Source organism: Equus asinus, chromosome 20 (genome assembly GCF_041296235.1).
Source record: "Equus asinus isolate D_3611 breed Donkey chromosome 20, EquAss-T2T_v2, whole genome shotgun sequence".
NCBI classification, from domain to species: domain Eukaryota; kingdom Metazoa; phylum Chordata; class Mammalia; order Perissodactyla; family Equidae; genus Equus; species Equus asinus.
The window spans coordinates 103,302,382-103,328,651 of record NC_091809.1 but is presented as its reverse complement, the minus strand read 5'-3'; the positions used below and the strand labels follow the sequence as shown (position 1 = coordinate 103,328,651).

The 26,270-nt window shown below is 40.9% G+C and overlaps 1 protein-coding gene across 4 annotated transcripts in view; it reads right to left on the bottom strand.

The window, feature by feature from the left end:
* NELL1 (neural EGFL like 1) overlaps positions 1-26,270 on the bottom strand; it is a 779,413-nt gene that overhangs the window by 589,042 nt on the left and 164,101 nt on the right. For all 4 annotated transcript variants that reach the window (XM_070491352.1, XM_070491350.1, XM_070491351.1 and 1 more), the window contains exons 6-9: positions 19,862-19,934; positions 19,128-19,210; positions 11,909-12,043; positions 10,864-10,966 (exon numbers count right to left, since the gene is read on the bottom strand). In XM_070491352.1, coding sequence (XP_070347453.1) covers positions 10,864-10,966; positions 11,909-12,043; positions 19,128-19,210; positions 19,862-19,934 — 394 coding nt within the window. The remainder of the gene's footprint in view (positions 1-10,863; positions 10,967-11,908; positions 12,044-19,127; positions 19,211-19,861; positions 19,935-26,270) is intronic.

Here is a 26,270-nt window from a genome sequence, read left to right as displayed (position 1 = left end):
TGGGCACTCAGCAGCTTAGAATATCTAAATCAGCACTGCGTATTGGGCTTAAGGAAAGTGGCAGATCAGGAAGGCTGAACGCCCAAGCATCCTTCCTCCCTCGGTGAGTTCATTCACAGATCTGGTTTCAGATACCACCTCTCTGAGCAAGGCGCCCACATCAGACTGGTTGTCCCTCAGGCATCTCCAACTCACGTACTGCAAACAGAATGCATCGCTCCCTGAACTACTTCTTCCACCTGCTTCATTTCTGTTAATCACGCTGTGAGTCTCCCCGGGCTCTTGTTCAAAACTTGGCAACTCCTCCCTTACAGACGCTCTGTTCCTGATTCATCTGTCTCATGCAAAAACGTGCTTATGGAGTACCCACCATGAGCCAGGTATTTTGGCTGTCACTCACATCTATCCCTTCCTTTTCATCTCCCCAGGCAGTGCCTGCCTGCCTGCCAGCCTCCTCACCTCCACCTGGAAATGCCTGAATTCCATACCCGGGCCCTGCTGCCAGCTCCTGTGGTGCAGTGGCCTATGGAAAAGCACTTCTTTGATTATGCCACCGCCCTGCTTTAAAATCTTACTTTTCCATACCCAAACTAATGCTGTGTTTACTTCCATGATTCTGCAAGAGCAATTCCCTTTGGCAGGCGTGTTCTTACCCACTTTGTACACATGGCAAGCTCCCATTCATTTGTCAACACCCTACTCAGCTGTTATTTCCCCTATGAAGTTTTCCTAACACACACATGCACACGTTTCTGATGGAGTCATCACTCCCTTCTCTCTGCTACTCTGCATCTGATGTAGTGCGCATGTTACATGACCCTCTCTGCCCTAACAAGACGGTGCATGCTCCTCCCTGGACAGTGGGTGCAGAAGAGACAGGTTAAGAGGATGGGCTCTGGAGCCAGACTACATGGGTTTTATTTTGGCTCCACCTAGGCTGCGAGACCTTGGACAAGTTACTTCTCTTCTCTGTGCTTCACTTCTTCATCAGTGAAATGGGGAAAGCAGTGGGGCCTACAACTTTGGGTTGTTGGAGGAACTAAATGAATTAATACACATAAAAGGGCTTAACACAGTGCCTGACACAGAATGAATGATGTATATGCGTCCACTGTTGTATGCAGAGGTAAGGACAGTGTTTGGGAGAGGAGCTCAGTAGGGACGACTGGATGAATTTTATGGAATACGATTGTCATCATCCATCCTGAAGCCACCTATGCCTTTATTTCTATTTCTAACCCACAAAAACCCTCTGGTACCATCAAACAGACCATTTCCCTTTCTCTCTGCCACCTCTATTCCTTTGTAAATGCTGCTGGGCATAGCTAAAGATCCCCTCTCCATCCTCCTCCCCTCCCACTTCTCTGATAGTTCTCGAATCTGTCCACCAAAAGAATGCAGATTCCAGGACACCTCTGTCTGATTTAGGAGGTCTGAGTGGAGCCCTGGAAATCTCTAAGAGGTTCACCAAGTGATGCTAACAGGCAACTCGGTATGTCCGATGCCTTGAATAGAGCAGACACCCAACAAATGTTTGAGGAATGAAACTCCACCATGCCCACAGCCAGGGAATCTAGAAGTTGTCCTGAGCTTCCCCTGACGCCTTCCAGAGAGAACATCCTAGTATCAGGCCATGTTACCTCCACCGTGAAAACCCCCCACACCCCCTTGCTCCCGGAGACGGCCTGAGTGTTCGGGCCTTTCAACCAGAATAGGACCAAGCACTTTTCACAGGCAATGAACCGAGAACACAGACTCTAGACAAAGTTCCTTCCTATTTCAAAACAGAGACTTCATCCTTAAGTGCTACGGCTCCTGAGGCCATGACAAGTGCATGAACACTCAAGAAGTCAGCAACAAAACAATCTGCTTTTTTATATCGGCTCTTTTTGTCTGAGTCAGGTCAATACCTTTCCTCCAAGTCCCTACAATACTGCCCCACCCACCCCAGAGAGTAGCTTAGGAGATTCTACCTGAAAGGGACAACCAAAGTGAATAGTCTCCATCCTTTCTCTGATGTGAAGATACCTGAAAATTTCTAGAAATTCTACAAACTAATATTAGAACTTTGCTTTAGCAAATCTCATTCTCGTCTCCTCCACCCCGCTGCTCAACCTGCCATGGTCATCTTGCAGAAGGCTAGAAATATGTAGCTTGGCTCCACTTCCTCCAGGAGCACCCAGACCTAACACCAATGTCCTCCCCTGCTCCCACAGCTGTTCTTCTGTTCTAACAGTGCCCCATCCATACGCCTAATGTGACCACACTCACAACTCTGGATGCTGGAAATCACATCTCTAACTTGAAAGTGAGCCCTCTGAAGGAGAGAGCGCTCTTTATCACTCTCCCAGCCACCAGCACTCAGTGACTGCCTACCGCATATTTCTATGAAGAACTAGTGAGAAATGAAAACCCTCCAGGCCAGAGGTTCTCAACCTTTTAACGACCATTGGTGACTTGTATCATTTCTTTTTAAGTTATTTTTTGAGTTAGTGGTTTTAATAATTTATTTGTATTACCACTTTATTGAACTATAAACTTATCAAACTACCAATCAGAGCTGCTGAGAAAATTAGTGCTACCTACCTAAATTGCTAGGAATTCCAAACAAACACAAAAACAAACTGATGTTTTAGTTAGCTTGTATATCAGTATCTTGGTAAAATTGGGTAATTTTCTGAAATACTTATAAAATTTAAGATTCTCAAATGAATTATAATAAAGAAAAATGATTATCCCATACACTTTTAATGAGAGGACAATTTGATGATATGTATCGGGGTCTTGAAAATGTCAGTCTACTGGCACAGTAATTCTACTCTGGAGAATTCTCTCTTAAGAAAATACAAAATACAAAAACATGTTTTCTCTATAAAACATGTTATTGAAGAGTAACTTATAATAGTGAAATTTGATCATTGGGGAATGATCAAATAAGTTATGCAACAGTCAAAGAATAAAATTCTATGAAGCTCATTAAAATGAGGTTTACACAGAGTTTTTAAAAACACAGTAATACTTGGGGCCAGCTTGGTGGCCAAGTGGTTAAGTTTGCACACTCTGCTTTGGCGGCCTGGGGTTCTTGGGTTCGGATCCCAGGTGTGGACCTACACACCACTCATCAAGCCATGCTGTGGTGGCATCCCACATACAAAACAGAGGAAGATTGGCACAGATGTTAGCTCAGGGCCAATCTTTCTCACGAAAAGCAAAAACAAAAACAAAACCACCACAGTAATACATTTAAGTGATAATGGTAAGTCAACAAAGCAGGGTAAAAATTATTTGTACAATAAAATCTCAACTGTAGACAAAATATAAATTAAAAGAATGAAATCCACTAAAATTTCAAGACTGGTTGTTTCCAAGTGGTGGTATTTCCAACAACGGTACCCTTCTCTGTGTTTTCAAATGTCACACAATAAGCACAATGCTTTTATAATTAGAGAAAATCAAAAGGTTAAAACACGAAGCAGGTGAAGGACTCATCTAGCCCCACGTCCAAACAACAACTTCCAAGAGACAGCATTCACAGATCTGACCAGGGAACTCAAAATAATGCATTAAAAATCTCATATTTTGTAAACAAATTCCCATTCGTTTTTCAACTTTTTTCCTCTGCTATTATATAGAATATCAAGATTGGAAAAAATTAATGTGTACCTACTTGCAACTATCTTTCCATCATGAAATCAAACTATCATGTCAACACTGGGGCACTTATACTATCCATATTGCCAGACATGACTTCCAAACGCTCTTGGGAAAGAAACAAGAAAATTTCTCTTTTTAGATCAACTCCAAGCACATTCTCTTGAGTAATGGGTGTAGTGTGCTAACCTTGAAAAGAAGGAATATTCCAAAGTTCCCTTTGAAAGAGTTCAAAGGTCTGAGCAGGTGTGACCAGACCAACTAGCCCCACTTCCACTGCCATATCAGGTAACATGCTGTTCTTGGCAAAAAGCTAGACCACTGTGTTTTGAAAACCTAATGATGTTGGCAGTTTTTGGAGGAGAAATGATCTTGAAAATTATCTGTAGGCTATCACGTTTCTAACCTAAGCTCTCCTTTCCTACAGAAGATCATACGGTTTGATGAAAAGACTACAGGCTTTGTAGTCAGACGGGACTAGTTTTAGATCTCACCTTTGCCACTCACCAGTCTTGGTAAGTTAACTTCCCTAAGCCTAAGCTGCCTGTAAAACAGAGATAATAATCATCCCCAGCTACCGGATTGCGGTGCAGAGTCAATCAGCTAACAGAATTAAAGCACCAAGCATGGCACCCGGCACTGACCGAGCATTCTAACGACATCTCTGACTCTTACTGCTTGTCTCAAGGTTCGTTTCACTATTTCATTTGAAATAGCGCCCTTTGCAATGCAGAGGAAAAAGGATTTTTAAATCATTATATAACCTGGAAAAGCCAACTTTGAAAGAATTACTTCAGTATTTTAGCAGAAGTTTATCCTGAAATTCCTAACAAGGCCTTTTAACAGTGGGAAATCTGGCCAAGACCTTAGAAAGCCAAAACACAGGATTTGGCCCTTAATTTGATCATTGAGAATGAGGGGGCCAAAGCACACGGAGCTTTGGGGTCATGACTTTACAGATCAATCCCCATTACCAGTTGTTTGATCCTAGAGAAGTGACTTAATCCCTGTGAACACCAGTTTCTTCTACACAGAATAGGAAGAAGTAAAGTAATTAGGGTTGATGTGGGGATTATTTTTTTAAGTAGCAGCCTATGTAAAGCATCTGCCACATCACAGGTGATTAAAATACAGCAGCTCTTGGGGGTGGAGCAAAATGGCGGGGTGAGCTGACCCGGGATTCTCTCCCCTCCAAAATACAAGAAAAGATTGGAAGAACTGAATTTCAGAGAACAAACATAATGCCAGCTCGTTAGAGACCTACAATACCAAGAAGGCAGAGATCATAAACCTTGCAGACGGCCTCGGAGGCGCTGGAACAGTAGGAGAGAACATCGCTCCCTCCCCTAGAGTCTGCGATCGCTGCAGCGCGGGTCGGGAAGGAGCGGGGGAGGGGCCACGCGACCGGGGGATCATCCAGGACTCCTGCTGCTGATTCAGTGGAGACCCGCTGACGGGGGGAAAGCTTCCGTCCATGGGGACCCCATAAATCAAAGGCCTTGGGAGACCAGAGAACAGAACTGATCTGAACCCAGACCAGCGCGTGTGAGTAACAGCCCCTCCCCCCCAGCAAAGCCAGTGGGCGCAGCCATCTTGCCCCAAGGCGGAGAGCTAACACGCCGCTCCCGACCCCCATCTAGCGGCGACAGGCTGTACCTGCAACTGAATTCTACCACCATGAGAAAAAACTGCTCCTCTACCATCCAGCAATTTATAAAAGCCCCAGACCAGAAGGAAAACAATAAAAACACAGAATTAAGTCCTGAGGACTTGGAATTAGGTAAACTAAGTGATAATGAATTCAGAGCAGCTATAATCAAAACACTCAATGAGGTAGAGAGAAAGATAGAGAAACAAGCTGAGTTCTGGAGTTACTTCACAAAAGAGATTGAAATCATAAAGAAGAATCAAACAGAATTACTAGAGATGAAAAACACAATGGACCAGATAAAACAGAATACGGATTCCCTGAATGCCCGTGTAGACAACATAGAGGAGAAAAATAGCATACTCAAGGACAGACAGGCTGAATGGCACCAGACAGAGGAAGAAAGAGAACTAAGAATTAAAAACAATGAGGAAAATCTCCGAGAGATAATGGATTCAATGAGGAGTAAGAACATAAGGATCATAGGAATTCCCGAGAATATGGAAAAGGAAAATGGAGCAGAAAGTGTGCTTAAAGAAATTATTGAAGAGAACTTCCCAAATCTAGGGATCAATGGAGAAATGTGTGTAGAGGAGAGTTTTAGATCTCCTAGATTTGTCAATGTAAAAAGACCTACTGCAAGGCACATAGTAGTAAAGTTGGCAAATAGGAATGATAAGGAAAGAATACTCAGGGAAGTAAGGAACAAAAAGAGAATAACCTATAAAGGAGCCCCTATCAGACTGTCAGCGAATTTCTCTACAGAAACCCTACAAGCTAGGAGAGAATGGAGTGATATATTCAAAGCTTTAAAGGATAAAAACCTTCAGCCAAGAATACTCTATCCAGCAAGAATTTCCTTCAGATATGAGGGAGAAATTAAATCTTTTCCAGACAAACAAAAGTTAAGAGAATTTGTAACTAAAAGCCCTCCATTACAAGAAATCCTCAAGAAGGCTCTCATACTTGAAAAAAGGAAAAAGGGAGAAAGGGGACACACTCCACAGACTAGGGAGACCGATGGATAGAACCATAACAGGATAGCAAATATTCAATTATAGCATTAGGGTAAAGGTAAGGAAACTACCAAAACAAGGATGATCTTAGCACTCTAACTACAAATGAATAAGACGAGTTGGAATAAAAAATGAAAATAATTATTTAGGAGGGGAAGAGCAAAGGGTCTAAATCAGTATTGGTCATATAGGTAAGAGACCACCAGAGAATAGACTATATTATACACGAGATTCTAAATACAAACTTCAAGGTAGACACTAAAATAAAGTACAGAACAGAGTCACAAATCATAAATAAGGAAAAATCTAAGAAACCCAGCATAAGAAATTGCAGTATTAAATGGGTAGTCTAAAGCAAACAGGAAAAGAAACGCAAGAAAACAAGATAATGAGCAAAAGATTAACAGCATTAAGTCCACATGCATCAATAATCACTCTCAATGTGAACGGATTGAACTCTCCAATAAAAAGACACAGAGTGGCAAAATGGATTAAAGAACAAGATCCAACAATTTGTTGCCTCCAGGAAACACACCTCAGCCCCAAGGACAAACACAGACTCAGGGTGAAGGGGTGGAGGACAATGCTTCAAGCAAATAGCAGGGAAAAAAAGGCAGGTGTAGCAATTCTCATATCAGACCAAGTGGATTTCAAAATAAGACAGGTAAAGGGAGACACAGAGGGACAATATATAATGATCAAAGGGACACTTCATCAAGAAGAAATAATGCTTATAAATATCTACGCACCCAACACAGGAGCACCAAGATTCATAAAGCAACTATTAACAGACCTAAAGGAAGATGTTAAAAACAACACAATAATAGTAGGGGACCTCAACACCCCACTCACATCAATGGACAGATCATCCAGACAGAAAATCAACAAGGAAATAGTGGAGCTGAATGAAAAACTGAAACAATTGGACTTAATAGACATATATTGATCACTCCACCCTGAAAGAGCTGAATACACATTCTTCTCAAGTGCACATGGAACATTCTCTAGGATAGACCATACGTTGGGAAACAAGGCAAACCTCTACAAATTTAAAAAAATTGAAATAATAACAAGCATCTTCTCAGATCATAGTGCTATAAGGCTAGAAATTAATTACAAGAAAAAAGCTGAGAAAGGCACAAAGATGTGGAGACTAAACAACACACTACTGAACAAGCAATGGATCATTGAAGAAATTAAAGAAATAAAAAAATACCTGGAAACAAATGAAAATGATAGCATGCCATACCAACTCATATGGGATACAGCAAAAGCTGTATTAAGAGGAAAATTCATCGCAATACAGGCACATCTTAACAAACAAGAAAAATCCCAAATAAGCAACCTTAAAGCACACCTAACTGAACTAGAGAAAAAAGAACAAATGAATCCCAAAGTCAGCAGAAGGAGAGAAATAATAAAAATCAGAGCAGAAATAAATACTATTGAAACGAAAAAGGCAGTAGAAAGGATCAATGAGACAAAGAGGTGGTTTTTTGAGAAGATAAATAAAATTGACAAACCACTAGCCAGACTTACAAAGAAAAAAAGGGAGAAAGCTCAAATAAACAAAATCAGAAATGAAAGAGGAGAAATAACAACAGACTCTGCAGAAATACAATGGATTATAAGAGAATACTACAAAAAACTATATGCCAACAGAATGGACAACCTAGAGGAAATGGATAAATTCTTGGACTCCTACAATCTCCCAAAGCTCACTCAAGAAGAGGCAGACAATTTGAACAGACCAATCACAAGGAAAGAGATTGAAACAGCAATCAAAAACATCCCAAAGAATAAAACCCCAGGACCAGATGGCTTTCCTGGGGAATTCTACCAAACTTTCAGAGAGGATTTAATACCTATCCTTTTCAAGCTATTCCAAAAAATTAGGGAAGATGGAACACTTCCTAACACATTCTATGAGGCCAACATCACGCAGATACCAAAACCTGACAAGGACACCACGAAAAAAGAGAACTACAGGCCAATATCACTGATGAACATAGATGCAAAAATTCTAAACAAAATTTTGGCAACCAGAATTCAGCAATTCATCAAAAGAATCATACATCAGGATCAGGTGGGATTCATACCAGGGACACAGGGATGGTTCAACATCTGCAAATCAATCAACGTGATACACCACATCAACAAACTGAGGAATAAAAACCACATGATCATCTCAATAGATGCAGAGAAGGCATTTGACTAGATCCAACAGCCATTTATGATAAAAACTCTGAACAAAACGGGCATAGAAGGAAACTACCTCAACATAATAAAGGCCATATATGACAAACCCATAGCCAACATCATACTCAATGGGCAAAAACTGAACCCCATCCCCCTGAAAACAGGAATGAGACAGGATGCCCTCTATCACCACTCTTATTTAACATAGTACTGGAGGTCCTGGCCAGTGCAATCAGGCAAGAAAAAGGAATAAAAGGAATCCAAATAGGGAGGGAAGAAGTGAAACTCTCGCTGTTTGCAGACAACATGATCTTATATATAGAAAACCCCAAAGAATCCATTGGAAAACTGTTAGAAGTAATCAACAACTACAGCAAAGTTGCAGGGTATAAAATCAATTTGCATAAATCAGTAGCATTTCTATATTCCAGTAATGAACCAACAGAAAAAGAACTCAAGAATACAATACCATTCACAATCGCAACAAAAAGAATAAAATACCTTGGGGTAAATTTAACTAAGGAAGTGAAGGACCTATATAATGAAAATTACTGGCCTTTCTGAGAGAATTGGATGATGACATAAGGAGATGGAAAGACATTCCATGTACATGGACTGGAAGAATAAACATAGTTAAAATGTCCGTTCTACCTAAAGCAATCTACAGATTCAACCCCATCCCAATCAGAATCCCAATGACATTCTTTACAGAATTAGAACAAAGAATCCTAAAATTCATATGGGGCAACAAAAGACCCCGAATTTCTAAAGCAATCCTGAGAAAAAAGAACAAAACGGGAGGCATCACAATCCCTGACTTCAAAACATACTACAAAGCTACAGTAATCAAAACAGCATGGTACTGGTATAAAAACAGGTGCACAGATCAATGGAACAGAATTGAAAGCCCAGAAATAAAACCACACATCTATGGACAGCTAATCTTCGACAAAGGAGCTGAGTGCATACAATGGAGAAAAGAAAGTCTTTCCAACAAATGGTGCTGGGAAAACTGGAAAGCCACATGTAAAAGAATGAAAATTGACCATTCTTTTTCACCATTCACCAAAATACACTCAAAATGGATTAAAGACCTAAAGGTGAGACCTGAAACCATAAGGCTTCTGGAAGAAAACGTAGGCAGTACACTCTTTGACATCAGTATTAAAAGGATCTTTTCGGACACCATGCCTTCTCAGAGAAGGGAAACAATAGAAAGAATAAACAAATGGGACTTCATCAGATTAAAGAGCTTCTTCAAGGCAAATGAAAACAGGATTGAAACAAAAAAACAACCCACTAACTGGGAAAAAATATTTGCAAGTCATATATCTGACAAAGGCTTAATATCCATAATATATAAAGAACTCTCGCAACTCAACCACAAAACATCAAACAACCCAATCAAAAAATGGGCTGGAGACATGAACAGACATTTCTCCAAAGAAGATATACTGATGGCCAATAGGCACATGAAAAGATGCTCATCATCGCTGATCATCAGGGAAATGCAAATCAAAACTACACTAAGATATCACCTTACACCCGTTAGAATGACAAAAATATCTAAAACTAATAGCAACAAATGTTGGAGAGGTTGCGGAGAAAAAGGAACCCTCATACACTGCTGGTGGGAATGCAAACTGGTGCAGCCACTATGGAAAACAGTATGGAGATTCCTCAAAAAATTAAAAATAGAACTACCATACGATCCAGCCATCCCACTACTGGGTATTTATCCAAAGAGCTTGAAGTCGGCAATCCCAAAAGTCCTATGCACCCCAATGTTTATTGCAGCACTGTTTACAATAGCCAAGACGTGGAAGCAACCTAAGTGCCCATCAACAGACGAATGGATAAAGAAGATGTGGTACATATATACAATGGAATACTATTCAGCTGCAAAACAGAACAAAATCAGTCTATTTGCAATAACATGGATGGACCTTGAGAGAATTATGTTAAGTGAAATAAGCCAGCGAGAGAAAGATATTCTGTGTATGACTCCACTCATATGAGGAATTTAAAATTATGGACTAAGAACAGTTTAGTGGATACCAGGGGAAAGGTGGGGTGGGGGGTGGGCACAAAGGGTGAAGTGGTGCACCTACAACATGACTGACAAACATTAATGTACAATTGAAATTTCACAACATTGTAACCTATCAATAACTCAATAAAAACAAAGAATCAAAAAAAAAATTACAGCAGCTCTTATCATACATTTAATATTACATCAACTGCTGGTGCTTTATTTCATCAATGTTAATCAATTGGGGCCTGAAAAACAGAGTGGGAAAATAAATCTCAAAGCACAGAGGGCCACTCTGACCCTCAGTCAGTACTTACGTCGGCAGACCTTACAGCACTGGCCGGCAACGTGCACAGGGAGGGAGTCTGGGGAGCAATTGAGAGGGGGACAAGACATCCTCCGACATTCCACAGCGCCGCTCTGAGGAAGGAAGGACAGGGAACGGAATCTCACAGGTGCCCTTGGAAAGTTCCTGTTGTAGAGAAAGCTCCCATAGCATCCCAGAAACCGCATCAGGGAAACAGAAGCAGTGTGAGGAATTCCCCGTCCACTCTAGGACCACAAATCATGTCTTCTCTCCAGCCCGAATGAACCCGTGCCACCTCAATTACTTTTCTGATATACATCACTGGCTTCATTCCACCTGCCCATGCGGGCTAAGAAGATTAGGCAGAAAACAAAAAGCCTATTTTTACAAGAACATAAATAACCCCTCTTGCAGGCCCTGTCAATCATTGCTGAGGCTCTAACAATCCATTTTGTATTTTCCCAGACAAACAATGGCACTCTTCAGATATTTATCAAATAATTTCAACTGGACAGGGTCTACTAATCTGGGGTGGGGGGAGGCTCTTAGAATTCTCTGAAAAAGATGAAGGAGTATACAAAAGATGGATACCCTTCGTGGGGAGGGGAGGTGCCTTGTAATTCTCTGAAACAGACGGATACCTTGTGAAACACTATGAAAGCACCCCAAAGCTAGTTAAAGCCCTTTTAAAATTTATTTTAGCAGAGCGAAGTTGTGAATGAAGCTAACCATTAGGTTGTGTGAAAACTGAAGGAGTCACTCCCTCCCTCTAGTACTCCAACCTCCAACCTCCAAACAGTAAGCTTCTTCATAATAATATTAGATATTAGACTGTGCTGTCCTGGGAAAGCAGAATTTAATTTCCAAGTGCTTATGTATGAAATGACGCTTTTCCAGCTTCCTTCTCAATTGTGCAGATTACTAAGTAGGCACTTAGTAAAAGGAGAATCCTTTTCGGAGGGGGTCTTTTATATTAAAGAGCCAGATGACACGATAACTAGAGAAACCACGCCCCTAGAACTGGCTTTGTTGCATTCATTTAGAAAGAGCCTTACTTTGCATGTGCAGTTCCTACAGTGATCGCCATCAACCCAGGAGTCCTGGTCTCTATAGAGCAGTCCACTCACTTGACAGGTCTTCTCGCAGTGGCAGTTTTCCAATTGACTAAGTCGTGTCTCTGCATAATTTAGCTGCAAACAAGAGTTACTAGATGTAATTTCTGTAATTCAATTGCATTGTCCTAACAAAGCTAATAGCAACAAGAAAAAAAATCCAAGTAGGAGGAGAAAAAAAAGCTCAGAGCAGCTGACTCTTAGCCAGATCTGTTTTGTGTGTTTTGGGTTTTTTGTCTTTTTTTTTTCCAACACGAGGTAAAATCATTCTAAATTGAAGACATATTGGTTCCCATGGCCTAATGAGCACCAAATGAGACATTAAACTGTATCCAGGGACCTCATGGGTGTTCATAAACGTGTGTGCTTTCAGCTCAAGCCAAACAGAAACACTCGTGATGAATGGTATTCTCAAGGACTCATTACAATGCTTACAGGAGATCTAATCAGGAACTCCAGCTCACTTACATTTATCTCCCACCATCCTCTCCATGCTCTTCACACACTAACCAGAGAGCCATGGTTTACAAGCTGGGAAGTTCCCACTTCCTCTCTTATGAAAAATTCTGGGGAGCTGGGGCCAGAAAAAAAGTCAGAGGAGGATCTAATTTTTCGCCAGCTCATGATCCCGTAAACACAAGGCCCCAGGAATCTACTTAGGTGTCCAGACAACAGTCAGAAGAGGCAACCAAAGCCCCAGGGGAGATCAGGATTTTGTAAAAGAAACTTTTTCACTTTTCTAGGTCACCCAACTGTCATCCTTGATCACAGAATCTTAGAATCTGATTTGAAAGGGGTTATAAAGTTGGAACGTTCTCACAAGTAACCCCTTCAAGTGATGATCCAGCCTCTGTTCTCACATCTGCAGTGGTGGGACCCTCATTACTATCCAAGGAAAGCCACTCTTTTTTTGCTAGCTCTGGACGTTTGAAACGTCTTTCTTGGCTTGAGCTGTGAAATCTCCCTCCCTCTTTCCTATGAGATCTAGTTTTGCCTTGTAACCCATCCCAAGCAAGTCCAACGCCTCTTCAAACATTTGAGGTCATTCTGTCCTCAGGCCTGCTCCTGACCACCTGCAGCACCTCCAGGTTCCCCCATAGCTCCCTCATGAAAGGGTTCCCATCCCCTCTCCTGATCACTTTCCAAGCAGCCTACCCCAGTTCACCTTCAAAAACGTGGTGTAGAAAAAATGAACTTTGGTATGACCTCTCTATTGTCACATACATACTAAGGAGTAAGTCAACCCAATAGTGATATTATGCTTCTCCCCTTTTCCTTACTTAGGGACTGCCATGATTGAAAAACAAATACCACTTCGTTAAAAATCATCAACCAGTTTCTCTTCTTCTTAATCATACTTATACCTGCATGTCTTCAGTATTTTCCCCACATAGGAGATCAAGTCAATTTCTAATCCAACTAAGACCATTTCAAGCCAATATTTTAGATACAATGATTGAACCTGGATAATGACGACTCCCATCGTCTCTCTACATTGACTACAGTTCTATTCCATACATGCTCCTCTCGATTATTCATAAGAGTGCTACTCTCTAGAAATGGAATCCATATGTAATTCCAACCTTGCTTGTGTCACTTATTCCATCCTCTTCCTCTAAACTTTTGGAATTTCTCAAGAAAATTTGTTCCTTGTCTGCCTTTTGTGGATGGTACCAATGGGCAGGGAAAGAACAAATAGGATCCCAGATAAACCACATGCACCATAAGAAGCCCTGAACAAACAGAGTTGACTATGCCTGAAATATTAGCTTCCTGTGACTTCTCTAGTACACCTGATCTTTCAAAAATTCAGGTTACATTTAAATCTCCAGTCTGATCAAAGAGCTTCTAGAATCTATGGTAATTAAGTTCTTCGGGAATTCATTGGGAAACAGAAAGTACACTTCAAAGAGTTCAGTGAGGTCAAATGACCAAAACTATATATAGGTGAGATCAAAGGGAGTGACAACTGAGCCCCTATCACCTAGACTTCATGTCTATAGCCCCATCAGTTCCTGCGTAAGGTAGTGATTGACATATGACCTTGGATTGAACAAGAACGAGTTGAACTTGATCCGCATCCTTCCCAAAAGTGGCTCAGAAGGGGGTATCAGCTTGTGAGAGCAAACGTGCCTGTCTCACTCCGAAAATCTAGAACAATTCTGGGGTCCGTATTATTCCAAGAAGGGAACTTCTTGGGGACTAAATGACCCAAAAGGCAATCCTGTCTCTATCCAAGTTTCTTGAAAACTCAGGAGCGTGCCTAAGGGTGATATTGGCCATTTCCAGTACTGTCCAACAAGGCTGAGCTATGCTTACCTACAAACTCAATTCCAAGGAAACGATTCAGTTTGAATATAATGGAAGCTATTCTCAGGGCTGATTTTGTTTCTCTTCTGAACTTTGTTTTTATTTTTCAATATATTTAGCCTTTTCTGACAACATTGAAAAGCTCTAATCTCTGTAATAATAGCAGTGCATCAGACAGACACAAAGGCAAAGGGATATTAAGGCAAAAAGCTAATTTTTCAGAGGCACTTAATATGTAATCTTGCCTCTGACTCTCCCCCTGCTAAATCCTATAGCAACAATAAAGGAGAAAAACAACTCTGAATCGAAAAATGAATTACATTTTCTGTCACTGGTATTAGCATGCTGAATTTACACAAATTCATTTTCAACAGCTATTCCTACACTACCTGCCATTTTCTCCAAAAATGCCTGCAGATCCAAAATAGATACGGTATCAAATCTACATCCCTATTCTGTCCTACCTCGGTGCGTGCATTTATCTAAGCAACCAGAGACCGAATCATTTATTCTTAGCCCTACACATTCAAAGATAGACAGCAGAGGCCTTTTGCACAGTAAGAGGTCAACGAATGGATCTGAGTACATTAGTCATGTGGTGGATTGCCTTTTTTTTCCCCTTTGAAATACTATTTATTTGGCATTTGCTATATGGAAGGGAAAAGAAATCTTCTATTGTGTTAAACCTTTAAACTTAATTGAAAAATCACTACTGAGCTCCTGGAAACAATGAAAGTCTCAAAATTAAATATGTTACAAGCTGAAATGCCATTTCGAGTGCTGCTTGATTTGCATAAATAGATTTGTCAAAGATTTACACAGAAGTAATCAAGAAATTCCCAGTCTCCAGCATCTCTTCTTCCTGAGCTTGAAGGCAGAATGTGATTACGGCACAGGTGGGACGTGAGAGCAGGACAGAGCCTGATCCTACAGCCCTGGCTCGACAGGTGGGCGGCGCCCACAATGTCAGGACCGCCTGGGAAAACTTCCAGAGTAAGCCAGAGGCTTGGTGGTCTCTAGTGGGCCATTTAGGAGAAGCAGCAGGGGACAGCCTCCCTGCGCCTTCTCCACCTTGAAAAGGTATGGTTTCACCAGGATGCTTCAAGAGAGCTCTTATGTACCCTGACCTCTGTCACCTGAAGGTGCGTGTAAGCTGCTGCCATGATCTGTCCTGCACCAAGAAAGAGCTGAGTCACTCCCCATCTCACCCTGAGAGGAGAAAAAGAGCACTGAGCCCTCCTCAGCAGACCCCCAGGCTGATCTGACGTCTGCATCTGTTGGGTTTGATCTGATTTTGGCTACCGACTCCTGTCCAGCTCGTGCACTGGGCTTGCTCTCTGGTAGGATTCCATGGCTTCCACATGACCAAAGTGTGAGGACTCCCTGCTGCTTTCCAAGACCCCCTAGCACCTAGCTCCAGCCCAGGGCCCTGACAGCAACTCTCATGGAATCTTTATAAAAACCAAGAATAACTATCACCATTTTACATAAGGGGAAACTGCACTGGACTTGTTCCAGGCTACAAACAATCAAGGAAGTGATAAAAATTGGATTTAGAATCAGCTCATTCTGACTCCAAAGCCCACTCTCTTTCTCCACCATGATCTATATGACTAATGCCTATTTTAATCATAGCTGCTGGGCTACTCCAACCAAACCCCCAAATCCATGAGGTCAGTCTTTCCACCATAGGCATATTTAACTAGAGGCAAAGCCCGGGTCCAGATGGACCTGACGCCACAGAATCCCCTTACACACAGGAACCATATTTGCCTTCCTGTTTGGCTCATCTCTCCACACCCACCTCCTTCACTCTGCCAAGGGTGAATTACACTCTGCTTCTATGAAGATGGCAGACTCGACAACCCGAAAGACTTCACCAATTGAACCAACTAAAATGCTGATAAAATGTATAAAAACTTTTAAAAGTCACAGAGCTGACACAAAAGGAAGAAAGCCACAGTGGCCAAAACAAAGTGCCAGCTAGGGATCCAGGGAGGCAGGTGAGCACTAAAGCCAACCTGCAGGCTGAAGGTTTCTGCTGAAGCAGGGGGCCCTCGAGCTCCCACACTGATGGCTGCACAGTGGGCAACAGGGAGCAGTTAGAGAGCAGGGTCTGGCCAAGATCAGGTGTCTTAAAGGAAACTCCTACATAAAGCTGGGGTCCCAAAGGGGTGGACTCTCAGTTCAAGAGTGAGCAAAAAGGAAAAAGGCTTACACAAAGCACAGGACGATCTTCCTATTCAGGCTTTGGTACCAGCCAGGGGAAACCTCTTCCATGAGAACTCAAAGAATTCTTTCCTGAGAATTCCCCTGTCCTCTCCTAGGTCTGTAGTCTGATTCTGAGCAGTCTCTGTGGTCTGAAAACCCTTATGGAGATAATTTCATATAAGATGGCCCTGCCTGGTCCCGACAGAAGCACACGCTATGTGAACCAGGACTCAGAAAATCCCCACGCTCCAAGGAAAACAGCAGCTATAACCAAAAGGGTGACTAAGAGGCCTTGCTCCCCACTGAGCTTCTGCGTGCAAAAGCTGCTGGAAGCTCTGTGCTCACGTTTCCCTCCACCAGGCGCCATCTGGACACGCATTCCTCTTTTCCTCTCCTTTGATCTTCTCCTTCTTCTTCTTGCTGATATCTCCCTCCCCCTGCTGGGAGCATCCACCTCCCCCTCTCCTTCAGTCATTCCTTCTTTACAGCTTTTCTCTCTCTAATTCTCTCTTCTCCAACTACAACCTGTCAGTCATGATTCGACTTTCAGAATCTGAGTTTTAGTCCCAGCTCTGCCATCTACTATCTTGGGAAAAGTTTCATAACCTTCTTGGAATTCAGTCTTCTCATCTGGAAAGTGGGCTAATAACAAGCTCACAGGATTGTTGTGAGGATTAAAAAGTGGCAGTGAGTATGAGGAGTTTAAGCACTGTAACCAGTAAATGCTCAATAAGCATTACCTGGTATGAGCGACTTGCCAGCTTCTTCTAGATCAGAGGTTCACAAAGTAAGGCCCAGAGACCAAATCTGGCCCGCCGCTTGTTTTTATATGGCCTGTGAGCTAAGAATGACTTTTACGTTTTTAGCGGTTATATTTTAAATGATTATATTTAAATGAAGTATATACATAATAGTCTCAATTTAGCTTCTTGGCCTCAAAACACTAAAATTTACTAACTGGCCCTTTACAGAAAAAGTTTGCCAACTCCCATCCTAGATCATCACAGAATCCAAACTGTGCAGTGAAAATTGAAGCACTCAGTTTTCTAATTATAATTCTATTCACGAGCTGGAAGACACAGACTTATAAATCTTCCCAAGTGCCAGAGGGGGGGGTTAGAAGGTGGATTAAACCATTTTCTGCTTGCAATTGCCCACAATTAAATATCTTCTGCCTCACAAATGCCCATTTTACATAATAATGTTTTGAGGACAGAGCTCAATGTGGCTCCTAGATAATGTGTGACTAAAAAGAGAAAAATGTCATTCTCTGCAAGAGGAAAGAAAGAGAAAGGAAAGGGCATCCTGGAAGCCAGGGAACGGAGAACCGTGATCATCTAAGGCTGACTGAGTGGCATGTTTCTTGTTCCAAAAATTTGGTAGCAAGCTAAAATATAATTAACAGTATTGAGATCAAGCTGCTCCAGACAAGATGAAATAAAAACCTCTTATGTGCCACAAGCTGGGAAGGCAAATCATTGCCCGCGTTTCACATTTCCACTGTCCTCTGAAGAGGAAAGCTAGTGATTCTCTCTGACTAAAATGTTCCATCTCTCCTTCCCAGAAAAACGGGACTTGGCCAAAACCCTCGTTTGAAATAGAAACGTTATCTTCAGCAGCACAATCTAAGGTCCAAAATACAGCTCTGCCTCCCAAACACTTACCTATCCACCTATTGTCTTCCACATGCCAAGGCTGATGGCAAGGAGCATTCATAGCCGCAGGTGGAATAGGATTAATGTATCATTTTCACTGTTATTAAAATCCTTCCTTTCACAAACTATAACGTCTCTTAGGCCCAACCTAATTCTTTCTTCGCCCTAGGCTGGAACTCATGTCCATGACTGACTGGTATCATAACAACAGCATTAGCCACACCTTCTATTTATTCGGTAGCTTTCTTTACAAGGCTCAGGGATCTCCTTTATGAACATATATCAAAGCCTCTAATTGTTTACATTTCTGGCTCTGCCACTCGACATGAACAGCTCTGGGATGGAGCATCACGTCTTGTCCATCATTGCCTCCTTTGTGCCTGACACAGTGCCTGGCAAATAGCAGATCCTCAGAAGATTCTTGTTAAGAGGATGAAAGAGAGGAGAAAAAGATGCAGAATCATAAAACTGAAGGTGTTCAAAGGCAGACTTTGCCTCCTTCACTACTTAACTCAGGATCAGTCCTGAAATGAATCATATATTAGAAATATGATCTAATGCCTTCCTATGACAGTAATCTGTTCCTAACAATAGCTATTTTGCCCCTTCTGATTATTCCCAATTATTCTTACATCCAAATGCATTAGCTTATAAGCAGCAGTGGCTCTGACCATACATCATCTCAGTGTTACTAGTTTCATAGCCAATGGGCAAATTCCTTTTCCACTCGAAGGGAATCTACAGAGACATATATTGCCTCTTCCACACATTTTTCAAGTAAACATTCTGATATAGCCTAATAGTATCAAAGACGAAAATGGTTATGTTTACTATAGGCAGTCCTATTCCAAGTAAGAATAAACCATTTTATAGTAACAGATTGCAAATGCCAAGGCTAAAAATGTTTCCATTATAGCATATCACTCTAAATTCCAGACAGGACAGAGACAGAAATCAAACATCACACGTGAAATTTAGATACCTACTTTCGCAGTCATCTTGGCCAGAAGCTCTTGTAAATCCATGATTCCTTGCACCAGGCTTAAGAAATCACTGCACGTTGGGCAAGCTCAACAAAGAAAATATAAAATAGATGTTGATAGAGTGCTAATATAAGAAAGACATTTTTCAAACACTACTTGTTTGTCTATGTAGAAGGGTTTCTGCTTTCCTGGTTAAGGATTACTTTGAAATTAGAGTGAAGGCACAGAGGATTTCAGGGGTAGAGTGTCCCTTTTATTAGTAAGCAAAAAAGAAACCAACAGGAAAAAAGGACTGTTAACTGAAAAGAAAGACAACCTGACATTTTTAATTTAAAATTAAACCTTCGTTTTTATTGAGAGGTGGCTAAAGAAATGTGAATTATTATAGAAGAGGAAAAAGTAAATTCACATCCAAGTTAAGAAGTGTAAAGAATAGTGTGTATGCATATATGCGTGTACCTATAGTTATCTTAAACATATCTTTCTATATCAATTTGTAGAAAACTGCCAATGTAATCTTTCTTACCTTCATATTTTAATTCTATAAATAATATATAAGCTTTTTAAAAGTTCAAAGACACAGAAGAATACAGTATAAATATAAGTTTTCTCATTATTCCCCACCACCTTAGAAGTCAACACACAGAAGTCTGCATGTATCCTTCCTGACGTTTCTCTGATATTATCAATAAGTTATATAAATTAAAAATTCACAAATGCTTTAAGTTGCTACTTACTGCGATTCAGGTTCGGACACTGTGTTATGTATCCATTCGGCATGAAGATGATTTTTCCATCTTGGATGATTCCCTTGATAACAGAAGACAGAGGCAGGAATCAAGATTATAGTTTCCAGTCCAAATGGCTCTTGTGAAGTCACATGCTCTCTACAAAGGTAGATTATTTTTTAACAAGACTGATAGCCTCATTCAAAAGTTGAGTTGGAGGGCCAGCCTAGTAGTATAGCAATGAAGTTTGTGCACTCTGCTTCAGCGACCTGGGGTTTGCTGGTTTGGATCCCAGGCACAGACCTATGCACTGGTTATCAAGCCACATTGTGGTGGGCATCCCACATATAAAACAGAGGAAGATGGACACAGATGTCAGCTCGGGGCCAATCTTCCTCAACAAAAAAAGGAGGATTGGCAGCAGATGTTAGCTTGGGGCTAATCTTCCTCAAAAAAGAAAAGGAAAAAAGTTGAGTTGGCCTTAAATCCACATTGAACTACTCCAAACCATCCTCTTCTAGAAATCTTGAAATGTACATTCTTCTTGAGAAAGCTATAATTAGTTACCACTGGTTGATGCTAACAACATCATAGCACTAAGTAAACATCAGTAAATGTTCTTAAACTTTCAAACTAAAAAGGCAGTAACAATTCTCCTCAATTCCCTGGTCATCCCAGAACATTAAATATTACTGATTCACAGGATTTTTTTAAGTGGGAGAAAGAGACAATAGAAACACACTAGACTAAAATGTTTTATTGATTCATTTAGTTAAGGAAATAAAATTAGACATGGGAAAAATTTCATAACAATCTTTGCTCTCAGCTAATTGAGTAACATGAGTCTTTGCTGGTGAGTCTTAAGACTAGCTCAAAATTTCACTGTGAGTAAAAAGTGGTCTTTTAATTCTGTAACAGTCTAGAAGAACAGCCCTAATTTAAGAACATCAATGGGGCTGCCATCTCTCAATGAAAATATTGACTTGGCTTTTGGATTTTTCAAGTTAAATTTCAAGATTCTGTTTTTAGGGGCTTTTTTCCCCCCTGATTTGATGGAAGAGATATTACAGAACAGACGGAAGATGTGGAAGTTGGTCCAGAATATTGAGCTCAATTTATAAATAAAATATAGGCTTAAGATAGTGCTGCAAGTCTTTCAGAGGGAGTAGCATTTAACATTTATGTGCTCATCTTCTAAACAGCAGAAAGTCATCAGCAAATGCTGTTTCTGCTTATTATTTCAAGATAAAATATTAATTGGAAATATTAATAGAAATAACGGGATCACAGGACTTCTTCCTCAGAATTAGATACATTCATTAACCTCTTCCTCTTTGAGGATGACGCAGCGCTTGTGATTACAAGAGGAGACAGCCTCACCGTGGGGAGCAAGCCCCCGCCACTGCTCCTTAATATGAATTCATAATCTCTTACAGGGAATTCCAGGGAGCAATTAATGGAGCACAATCTACGTGAATCAGCTTCTTCCTGGTATGAAAAGTTGCTCAGTTTTTCAAAGCAAATTAACTCCTTTGAGAGGCCAGGACACCTTTCAAGCACATGTGAGAAATTTGAGAAAAGCCTGGGATTGGAAGTCAGGGGACCTGGGCTCAAGTTCTTTTCCATTTCTAGCTAGAAATTAGACAATAAGTCAACCACCTTTCCCGAGCTTCAGTTGCTTCATCTGGAAAAAGAAGCACCGTATGCAAAAGCTAAGGATCCCCCCAGCACTTAAGTGCTGGGTCAACAAAACAGGTGTCCACACTGAAATTGGCACAGTTTTGATCTCTGGGCTTTTGCTATCTCTCAAGTTAAAAGAACAAATTCAATCAAGGACAAAATTATAGATTTCAACCAAAGAAAGACCATCATAGAAAACTGAATATCACGTTAGAAAACATCTAATAGGTTGAATATGGATGAATTTAGAGTGACCAACTATCCAAGTTTGCCCAGGACTTAGGGATTTCAGTGGGAAAAGTGAGAGACTCCAGGCAAACCAGGACAGCCAGTCATCCCAGGTGATGCAGATGTGATGAAAGCACATCGACCAGGAAGGGATCAGGTCCATCTACTGCCTGTTTATCAGAAGACCCTGAATCATTGTTATTTTTTTATCAGCCATGGAAAGAGCACTCAGAAGTGCCCTCAGGTACATTTGTTGTAGAATTAATTACTTTTCCAAAAACAGATGGAAAACCCATTTGAAATGGATATCTCATCCACTCATCATGTAGAAACACAACATAATGCACAGCAGTTTTCCTTTTGCTTCTTTTCTTTTTTAAGGGACTCCGATTTTGTTATGTTATCAATTACAAATTGCCTCTCCCACACCTTTCTCCCACCTGCCTCCTTCCTCACTTCTCTGTCTTTCCGCTTTTAATCTCTGGCACATACATGTGTGTTACACAGATCATTAGATGAAGGTCAATGATGTTGACTTGAACAAAAACAGAAATAAGAGCTGAGAGCTTCTCGATGGCCATTAATACAAAAACTCAAAACACTTGGTATTTTTCTAAGGAAAGGTCACAAGGGTCAGCCCACATGCTGGCGTGAAAACTTGTTCTTGCCAAATGAATCAAGATAGGAATGTTAATTTACTTGAATGGATGTAATTCCATGCTAGATTAAAAGAAGGGTGGCAATATACTGTACCAAAGCTCAGTGTAACCCAAAGTAGTCTGAGCGTATGTGACATACACGTAAATACATACACGTGTATATATCCAGCACGCTTCCCAGAGCAAGAACCAGAAGGTCTTGCATTGAATTGCCATATGGACTATTTGGTGCCCAGACATTTGTCAATAAAAGAAGCTTTTACTAAGCATGTAGTTTTCTTTAGAAAGTTTCATACTCTATATAAAGTATAAAACTAGAAAATACAAAGAAGCTTGATCAGCCTTATTTCTCCCAGAAAAATCATCCATGAGGATCTCTATAGATGAAAATGTGCCTTCAAGCACTGCAACTTCCCCCAAAGGAGATGAAATAAGGGATAAAAAGATAGAATTTCTATTATTTCTCCTCATTTAACTTTAAAGGAATCTACACTTAACTGAAAAATGTGACTTTAGCTGGGTCTATGCTGGCTGATGGCATTTGATCTCATTTTTTCAGACCTATGCTTTATTTTTTATCATTCATTGTGGCAGTTTCTCAAACTTCGAGTTTCTTAAGAATCCCCTCGAGTATCTGTTTAAGATTCAGATTCCAGGGTTAACCCAAGATTCCATTTCACCAGGGTTGGAGTGGGCCCAGGAATCTTCATTTTTAAACGCTGTCCCAGATGATTCCAATGAAAGGTCAAGGGGCCCCACTTTGACAGACCCTGCTCTATTGTCAATCATTTGTTTCTTTTGAAACAGAAGGGTTTACTCTCTAAAAGTTCACAGTGGTGCAAAGAGCACCCAAATCCAACAGATGAATAGAGGGAGACCTCACTGATTTAGAAAGGAATGGCAACCAACAGAATTATCAGACTATAAACATCACAAAGGCAAAAATCAGATATTTTCATCTCAGTGTCCCCTTCATAGTATATTTCACACAGTAAGCACAAAAAATACTTTAAAGGCACCAAACTCCTGAAAACTATGAATTACGCTATATTGAACAATATAATTTTCAGAGCTGTAAGAGCCTGTGAAGATCATGCGGGGTATTAGTTTTTAAACTAGGGGTACACATCAGAATTTTAGAGGAGACTAGGGGAGGACAGTCTTGTATATTTTGACAAAGCTTCTGAGATGATTTAGATATGCCCAATGAGGACAGCTGATCTAGGGCCAGATTATCTGTCATTCGACCTATGACAAACCCAGGGCTTCAATATTTTAAGTGCCTTTCCTAAAGCACACCTTAACCCTAGGCCGTAAACTACAGGTCTACAAACTCCAAAACCTGCGCTGGGCCACTACAACATGCTGCAAGTCAAAATGCATCATTTGAGAGAGCCCCATGGTTACGTCAGCTAACAAGATGTTGTTGCAAGGAGGTCCTATTATCAAAATGAGGTTCTATCTCAATTGCCTTAATGGATAGATACCAACCAACCGTACATAAGGAATTATTTGCATTAGATGGGAACAGTTTGCTAAAACAGTTTTTCAGTGCTGAAAACAGAGGTCCTTTAAGGGAGCCTAATAGTGCCCCCTGCAATCTTATTTATACTATTAATTTGGTGAACAATCCAATCCGTTTTCTCATTGTTACTGCAATGCTAAACCGCAGCTGATCTGAGGATCTAAATAAATCCCTATGGTGCAGAACCCAAATTGATAAGCTTTTACTATTAGTACTGATGAAAGGGAGAAAAATGGATATTTTTCCCCTTGTTAAATCCACTTGTTGCCACGCTCCTCCTGCTGCACTCAGCTCACCAGGCACTGAAAAATACATTTGCATCAGGTACGTTGTACAGGATGGGTTTTTGTTTGGGGAACCAATGCCTATTGTTGCCATTATTCCGAGAACATTTCTCATTTCACAGTAAGAAATATAGAAAGATGCAATGAAATAAAAAAGAAGATTAGAAAAATAATGCCATTAGGACCCTCTGAAGTAAGGAATAACTAAGATTAGGCAAGCTCTTCCAACACTCTGAGCTTTCTGATAGAAATGAAAGCAGCTTTGCCGCCAAACAAATGCTAATTCATTTTTAGCGCTCTTATTTCCCCGCAGATCTCTGTTTACATTGAAGAAAATGGTTCTGTTTTTTTGTATGCTAAAACACTGAAACAAATTGCTTTGAAAGGGAAAGGCAGTAGGAAGAGTTCCTACCGGGCATGTACATATAAGGATGAAGATGTGTTCGGTTTATCAACTGGCAAGGACACAAGCTTTAGCAACAGGCTAACAAAAATTAAGACTTGAAACTCACAAGGAAGATTTCCAAAGTGCAAAGAATTATGGATGTCTGCCCTGAAGTCAGTTAATAAAATATTCCAGCTTGCACAAAAGCCAAGAAAGACACTTGTCGACTTTCATTATGATCAATAAAAGCTGTCAGCTCATTAGCATATCGTTAGCTGTCCTGCTGTTTCCAGAATCTTAATGCACAAAAATATTAATCTACAAACATATAAGATTCCCCAGCTCTGAGACTTTGACTTTCTGCATGCAAGGAAAAATAAGAATTAGAGATGGGAGGAACCCAAAAGAGCTGCTCTTCCTATGTGCCTATAAACATATGTTTACCATCTGTGGAATTATGGGAACCAGCTGAGGTAAAAACAACAGCTGTGGCATAAGAAAAAAATTGTAATCAATTTCACTTCCCAGTGACAGCTCAGCTGTTAAGGAGACAGTGATGTCCAGGTAAGCGAAACGTTTCAGACCCAAATTCACCAGACAGAGAGAGAGAAAGAGAGAGAGACACACAGACAGACAGACACACAGACACAGAGCCTCGGCCTCTGTGAAGACTTTGGATGGGAATTCTCCTTGAGGTATCAACTACTTAGAAACTGTCGGAACACCCACGCCACAGAAGCATCCTATAACTCACTGCGGTTCACCTAGGCTTGCTCTTTATGTCCCTACCCTCTGAAATAGTAACAGCATCATCAGCTTCGAATGCATCAAAAGGAAATTGAGTGGTAGTCAACCTCGATAAGGATAATCTATGACAATCACAAGATTCAGATAAGCCTATCACTACTGGCCAGCTATTTTCTCAAATGGATGCTGTGTAGAAGTAAAGAAATCTCCAGTTTGTGTTGTGTCTCTGATATGAATTACCTAACGCTAGAGGCTCATGTCCCAGGCTCCAGGAGAGTGACGCCATCCCCTGCTCTTTAATCAGCAGCCCTGCTATTGCACTCTCCATGAAGATGCACCAGAGCCCAGAAATTAGGTTTGACAAGTGAGCAGCTTTGGCTTTTATTATACCTATGAAGCAAAGTATTAATATTTAAAATAGAGAATAATGCTGTTTTAACCTGAAAACACATCCTAAGCATTTTTAGTTCTGGAGCAATAAAGCAGGCATGGTTCTTGGAACCAGGAGGCAGCTTCTACAAGATAAATGTTAAAAGCCTGAAGATGTGCTGACTCTCACCTGAGAAGTGGCTGCCTCTTTTACAGGGAGATTTTTGCAGCATTGACTTGATCAAGATAATTTCTGTAATGAGACACTGACATATTTCCCCTACGCCAGCCATCTCACCTCGCTGAAGGATGGCCAGAAGCACTGGTTGATATATGGGATTCTAAGGAGGAGGTGAGTTTTGAAGATTCCCTTCAAAAGAGCCATTTGATGGAACTACTCTTACCAGGGAGCAAGGAGAATCACATTGCTCCCTGGGGAGATGGACCGTGTGGAATTACCATCCCTTTCTGGTGCTTCTCACTGAGACCACCTGTTCCTTTGGGTTGGAGACCCAGGAAAAGACAATAAGGTCTATCTCCT